Raw genomic sequence first — 7,688 nt, forward strand, 5'->3', positions numbered from 1 at the left:
CAGGAACAGTTATCTGGTGAAATCTCAACTTCTTGGCTTCTTTCTTTCTATCTTGCCATGATGATGAAGACCTCCTACTTGATTTAAGAAGGCCCATTATAATTTACATTGCAGAATTTTCACAAAAAAGCCCCTACATTATGAGCTTTTTATAGTTTGAAGCTAACCTTGCCGCTTATTCCAAAAATACCCCTACTTTAACTAACAATTTTCAAAAAAGCTCACGAGTTACCTTTAACCTAAAAGAATAGAAATATTCCATTTTATTTATATTAGTATGTCTAAAACTCCAAAGTTACCTTCATCATTTTACTTAAGACTCTTAAAAAAAAAAAATTTTAATAGAATATAATTCTATTAGGTTAATGTGAGTTAATTAGGCCATAATCCCCCGTCCTTTCCCTTGTAAAAAAGATTCATTTTGTGCCTCCAAAATCTATTTCAATTCTCAAAGAAAGAAGAAGACGACGACCATTACAAAAGTCACGAAAAGGAATCCGTATAAATTGACTAAATTAATTACACACGAGAACTTGGATGAAAAAGTTAATCTATGCGGTTCGACCGTACTGCAACATCATGACGAGATGATCCGCGACCAATGATTGTCGAATCGACGACAATGCCACCCTCGAACACCAGATGCTGTCGCGAACTTGCTGCAACGTCAACACCGGAAGAAGACGTCGTCCTCTGCATCTAATCTCCACCTGTATTTATTTATTCATTTTATTCTCGCAAAGATTAGTTTGATATGCATGCATAAGAACTAAAGCTTAGATCTCTAAAATTAATTATACCATGGGTGGCCCAAACTTGAAGTTAAGCAACTTAATCCAACGGTGTCAGTTTAAACTTGGAAAAAGATTTCCATTAATTAGGTGGGGAGGCTGCTAAGATTGCATTAATAATGTATAGGTATGGTTGTCTTTTCAAAGTGATGTTATAGGTACAATGCATGGGGCCAAACTGTGATGCCGTCTATTTAAATTATTCACATCAACGTATGACGTTAAAAGTTCCATTTTCCGGCAGATAATACGTGGTTGAACATAGACGGTGGATTAGGGATAGAGGCATTGGATTTAATGGTGACATTAAGGAATTAAATCGCATTCCCATAATACCCATTTCATTTGGAATAATCCTTTCTCTCCGTAGACAAGGCCGTGTTGACTATATTACAAATAATGCCCTCTATTTTTATTCTTTATAGATAGATACCAAACCATAATCCAAACGATTAATAAATAAATATATATATATATTTTAACTCGACCATCGGATTAACTTAACTATAAAACTAAGTTAAGTCTCTAAAATAGTTTAAAGGCAAACTAAAGTAACAATTTTAACAAAATATGAATCATACCAAACCTCTAAAGCAGTAAAATCGCATCTAAATATCAATAGATCCACAGGTATTGTTGTTTAATCTCAAATATCATAAAATAATGAGATAAAGGTAATATAACAATATTAATTTAAAATAGGCAAAATAGTCGAGACTTTCTATTATATTCTAGTTTAGTTTATTTATAATATAGTTAAAATGTAGAGTGTTATTTATAATTTTCTGTTAAGATAATTTAAGCAGGACTAAGTCAATGTCTAAAATCGAGCCATGTGCAAGATAATCATACATTTATTAAATCCCAGCACGAGAATTAATGCACGATCCATGATTTGCTCCCTTAATTAGCTGTCATTCTTGCATGTCTCATTTCAACAAGACTAACTAATCATCTTTTAGTACTAAGCACGTACTAATTTTTGCTCTTCTAAAAAAAACCTACCTAAGAAATAAAATAATAATAATAATAATAATAATAATAAAGGCTTTTCATCATCGGTAGAGAGAGAGAGAGAGAGAGAGAAGAAGACAAGAATATTGATCCAAAATGTACGCCGAAGAGGTCGGTGTTATTTCCCCCCCCTTTCACTACCTAACGTTACACTACACAACAAAATTGCATGCACGTCGCCCTCGTGCATTGCATGTTAGGTTTTTATTTTTCTTCTCATCCTACTTCAAACCAATTCAATGTTGTCTTTCTAATTCTTGCTCAAATATATCACATTGTCAATGCACGGAATAGCATCCCCCTTGGCATATTTATAATCGACTATTTGACTTAAATTATAGTTTATCTACAAGTTTACATTAATGATGCCTGTCTTTTTCGTATGTACTATATTTTTATTCTTACTGCACGGAAATTAAAGACATTATCACTCCTCTGCACTGTAGATAACTCCTCCACCATGTTCTCTTTACAACCAAACAGCACTAAAGGCCAATCAAACCCTAATAATGGAGACAACTCTCTCCCTCATGTATTTCTTCCATGCACTATAATTAAATTGTAGAACTATGGAAAGGAGAGAGTGGTCCTTTCCCTTTCTAAGGATCATTCTTCTGATTGCTTTCAACCACACCAACATGGAATTAATGCATGATTCACTTTTCCTAGATATGTACAGTTACCCTTCACTCCATGCACACACATACCTTTCCTCCAACGCTTCATCAATCATCATATGACAAATTCCTATGTGCAAATTGATCACTTGTGGGCCTGAAATGGGACAATGATGAGAGACTTCATATAACAAAAATCCCACAAAGTGCACCACCACTTGAGCCCTCTTGATGGCTCCTCTAACCTCAATCCTTGGCTTGTTAGGGTTAGGTGTGAGGTCTAGTCTAGGATTAAAGAGGTGAGAGGGTGACGTGAGACCAACGAGAGCATGACATGTGATAGATCCAAGAGCATGCAAAAGTTCCACGTATTTTAATTAAGCTAGGGCTTGTCTTAATTTTGTACGGGGTACCTTTGTGTAAGCTATTTAATTAGGCCATAATTAAAGTCCAATTGGCTATAAATAAAGAAAGAAGAGACGAACTAATAAAACAAAATGGTATAACTTTCGTAGAACTATATATAGATAAATGGCCCTAATCATGGTTGCACTGTGCATGAAATTAATGCATGTGTGCCATTGTTGTCTTAATAAATATATGTGAAGTGGCATTGTTTTCTTGATCACTTCCCTCTTCTCACATGCATCCACTTCACTTAATAGTGTTCAAAATGAATGCATAGAGATGGCCTTTGAAATAAAAGAGTTGCATACCATGAATATAGTAATGGAGGAGGAATGATGATCTTACAAGCTCTGTGTCAAGATGATGTTTCCAATACTTCAACAAGATAAAATATGTTAATGCAAGAGGAATGGAAGCATAAGCTCAATAATTTATTGGGGTTTTTTTTTTAAAAAAAAAGAAAGTTTACTGGGTTACTAAAGTGCATATATCTGCGAACTAAAGAACAAACAGTTGGCATATTGAACTTCTTGTGCTATATATTGAAGGCATTGAATGCAAGGCAACTTTTCTACTCAGTTGATTGCTGAAACATGCATGATTTTGATTTGTTTCTACTGGAAAGAAATAAATTTAACCTGAAGTTGATGTTTGAAATATATACTTCTTTCCTGTATATTATTTTTCAAACTAAACTTTGTGTGCAATCATAAGAGAAAGACCTATAGTTTTCCAGAAGAGTATAAAACTGTTATATAATATATCCTGGTAAAAGATTAAAATGAAATTAATAATGGTGTTATTCCATAGTAAATGAAGAAAGGTAATTAGGATGATCTTCTAGACATTTCTTTCCCTCTACTTACCTTTTATCAGCTTGAAGACAATGACTAAGGAATGGAGACAAATTCTAGGTTATAAGGTGAGGATAGATAGATCAAAAGTTAACTATAAATGGTTGACCAAGGTTAAAAGATAGAATCAACTAGAGCAAAAGTGGGCACCAAAGTTTAAAAAAAAAACGAATTTGAACATAATGATCGAGAGATACTAAATACGGGTAACTAGAAAACAATATATTTTCTTGAAGAGAATGCTGAGTTGATGAATTTATCAACAGAATTGGAAGAATAAGAGATAGCAATGTTCAAGTAAGTGGGGGAGCGATTATCTAGATACAAAAGAACAATGTCTAATAGAAGAGCTAGGCAGAGAGATAATGAGAAAATATATGAAAATCCTATATCTCTGAAGGACACTTCCGAAAATAGAGTTAAATAAAGATAAGCATTCATATTGGCGAGTCCGATTAATTCGGAGGAAAGGCGACATATTGTCTAAGTACAAAGAAATGTACTACCGGAGGCATCATTCACTTAGATATATATGTTATGGATCCATACTTGCCAAAATATTCTATAATTATCAAAATTATCAAACCTATTAATCTAACAAATCTTTTATATGTTGCTCTATATGATGTTTAGGAATCATTTTCACAGTGAAACATTCAGTCAAATAAGACTAAGTGTTGCATCGTTTTAATTGCCTACCTAAGACAAAAGGACGTTACAAAATTTGTAACCTATGACCATGATAGATTCGAATAATGAATGATTCTAGTAAGAAAAAACAAAGCGGACTCATATATAACAGTAGCATGAACATTTGCCTTAATTTAGCTATTATTACGGAAACAGCGTACAACGATGCACCAAAGAAACAATGCAATATACTAAGAAACAATGCAGCTTAGAATATATTCACTCAACCTATTGAATTCTAGACTTTCTCACACAAGCATCAAATAACTAGATTTGTATAAGCTGCTAGTGGATGCATTTCTGCACAAATTGAAATCATAACAGTGAAATGATGTAAGGAAAACAGTTGTACTTGCACAACTTTTTTTAAGTAAATTGTCTCAACTTTTCAGCAAAAGATGTACTCCACTATACTTCTGGGTATATACTTATAACCAGACATAGAGTTGTGAAGGAACCAAAATCTAAATGTCATTATGAGGAGATCTTGTCCTACTTATTAGAGAGAGAGAGAGAGAGAGAGAGAGCTTACTCATAACTAAATCTACAAGTTGTTTCTTGTGCGATGCATTGCTTTCAATGGTGGTGGGTGAGTAATGACCTTTGACAGTCCCTTACAACCTTTTTTTAAGCTTGGTAGAGATACGTAGTTTTATCTCTATGTTTAGCTTTTGAAATACTATACGACTGCTTTAATACACTACAATAACTTTCTTCTATTGATGGCAGTCCATCTTACCATGAATAAGACTTACTTTGTCATGATGGTCAAAAACCCTAGAGTTTACCATCCCATGCATTTAAAGCATGGCCATCCATCCATCCATCCAAACAACCCACATCATCACCATAGATAACTAACCATCTACCAAACTTAAGCATGCAACCCATGGAAGCCTTTGTCATTAACACCCCACCTAATATATCACACATGGTATTACCAAAAGCTACTCAACCCCACAATTCTTAGTGCCCTTGCTAGCTCCTAAGTTCCTTTCACCAACTATAGGAAAGCACAAATGTACACAAACATCATGTACTAATTCCATACAATTTTCTTAATCGTAACAACATGCAGATATGTTAATTAATCAATGAGATTAGAGTTAATACCTCAGATTCGTCCTCCAGCCCAAGCTTAATAACCAGGTACTTAATCAGCAATCTAACTGTTATCCTCCCATCCCTATGAAAGGAATAGGATCAGCAAAAAAAAAAACCAATAGAAAAAATAAACAAAAATGGTACGTAACAAGGAATGTCAAATTTAGTACTTAATCCTCAAGTAGCCCTTGGGTATTTGTGGCAAGAATGGTTCCTTTCCCCTGAAATAAATTAAATCTAAAGGCTTATATTCTCCAAGAACAAAGAAATAAAATCAAATTAATCAGTTAATTCCAATATAACTAGACTCACTGGTTTTGTGAAGCCTGGAGAAAGAACCAAACTCCGGCGCGCGCCCGCGGCGGGGGGACCACCGCTATATCCACCGCCGTCATCGCCGGCGCCGCCGCGGCAATCGGCAAAATCCGGTTCCAATTTTCCCGGTAGATCATCGGGGCAATGCCGCCGATCGCGGGATTGGACGACGACGACGACGACGAAGGCTTGTCGGGGAACAATTCGAGCTCCATTAGCCCTTCTCTTCTCTCGATTTGGGGCGGAGCCGCGGATAACGTGGGACCCAATTGGAGCCAGGATTTGCTATTGTTATTGCTCGTAGTCGTAGTAATAGTGGTAGTGGTAGTGGTAGTTGCTACTTCCTCTCTTTCTTCTTCTTCTTCTTCTTCTTCTTCTTCTTCTTCTTCTTCTTCTTCTTCTTCTTCTTCTTCTTCTTCTTGGTTTGTGGCGTAAGAGGGCTCGTGGGTCATTTGGATAATTCGGTCGTCAGAGAGGGTTTCTTTTGTAAAAAGCCGAGGAGGAAGGCACCATGGGCGTTGCGGAGTCGCCGGAGGAGGACGAGAGCCGGGACCATCTTCTCATCGCATGAACCCCGCCCTTCTCCACCGTTTGATCATTTTCCAGATCAGGAAAGGATCGCCTCGAGAAGTTGTTGCAGTAAAAGAAGAAAGCTACAAGAGGAAAGATAAGAGGAGGTGTTCATGGAGGATGAGGAGGATAAGGTTGGGGTGGGGGGGGGGGGGGGGTGGGGAGGGTGAGATTACCGCCTTAGTGAGAGGAAGAAGGAGAGAGACATCCTCTCCTTTTCTCCTATTCTTTTGAAAGGTATTGGAGATCGAAAGAGAGAGGAGGAGGGGGAGGAGGAGAGAACAGTGAAAGGGAGTCGGTTGTTTATAAGTTTTCTACATTTGATTTAAGGAGATTCATAAACTCTTTTCTATCAGGGGCTTAATAGGAAAACAAAAGAGGGGAAAAAAATATATATATATATATAAAAAAAAGTCTACGTAGGAGGAGGTGAGAAGTGGGGCCCGCGAAGAATACACGTCGTGATATGATAGCCGACGAGAGGATTACGACAGAGCCCCGTGTCTTTTCAAATATTTACGATTGTGTCCTACGAGTCTCCATTCAGATACTGGCCACTGGGTACGTATTATTCGACGGTCGACGGAATCAGCGGAGTAACTAACTGAAGGCGTGGGCCCCGCATTGGTTTCGAGGGGCAATTTTGAGATTACAAAGTTTTGTGAACGCTTTTTTGAACCCCAAGCGTGTCTGATCTGGCTGTATAAGAGAAAATGGAGCAATCTTATTAACCTTCGTTTTTTACATTAATTACGATTTTGCAATGGTCACGTTTCTGGGTCGCTGTCAGGTAGGGTCCTATTGGATTCGAACCAAACATGCTAGGCTTGACCATCTTTTAGGTCACGTTCAAGTTTGGGTTAGACTCCAGCCTGTGCGACTGCGACTAGGCACCTTTATCTATATCTATTTTTCTTAATTATAGAATAAGAAGAGTAATTTTATATTTAAAAGGACTCATTGTATATAAATATTTTTAAGTTCGAATTTTAGTAACATAGGTTTAATTAAAACATTATTAAAGGCTCACTTCTCTAAAAAGTCAACGCAAAAAACTCTATCCTTAATTAGAGACATTTCACTATTTTTAAAATATTTTGTAGGCAAAAAAAGTGGCATTTATGATTTAGAGTAGTTCTTCTAATTTCTCGTTATTAAACTTATATCTTTAAACTAGAGTATAAAAATAAGGTGTTTGGTTATAAATTAGGATGATAGTATAATAATTAATTTTTATGTGACATAAAATAGAAATAAAAAATAAAATTAAGAAGTAAAAAATTGACTTAAATAATATTGATTTGACATATAAATTTATTCTCATT

General features: G+C 35.9%; 1 protein-coding gene across 2 annotated transcripts; it reads right to left on the bottom strand.

Moving 5' to 3' along the window:
* Positions 1-419: 419 nt before the first annotated feature.
* Positions 420-6,690, bottom strand: LOC140797122 (uncharacterized). Of its 2 annotated transcripts, none has more exons than XM_073150386.1 (4): positions 5,791-6,690; positions 5,649-5,699; positions 5,488-5,560; positions 420-710 (listed from the first exon to the last, which is right to left on the bottom strand). In XM_073150386.1, the coding sequence occupies exons 1-4, from the start codon at positions 6,243-6,245 to the stop codon at positions 552-554; spliced, it is 738 nt and encodes a 245-aa protein (XP_073006487.1). In that variant the 5' UTR covers positions 6,246-6,690; the 3' UTR covers positions 420-551. The 2 variants fall into 2 exon arrangements, with proteins under 2 accessions (XP_073006487.1, XP_073006486.1); XM_073150385.1 differs by lacking the exon at positions 420-710 and adding an exon at positions 911-2,579 and having other exon boundaries at positions 5,791-6,658.
* Positions 6,691-7,688: the final 998 nt, after the last annotated feature.

This window comes from Typha latifolia, chromosome 11, assembly GCF_019914945.1.
Source record: "Typha latifolia isolate L0001 chromosome 11, TyphaL0001v2, whole genome shotgun sequence".
In the NCBI taxonomy this organism is placed as follows: Eukaryota; Viridiplantae; Streptophyta; class Magnoliopsida; order Poales; family Typhaceae; genus Typha; species Typha latifolia.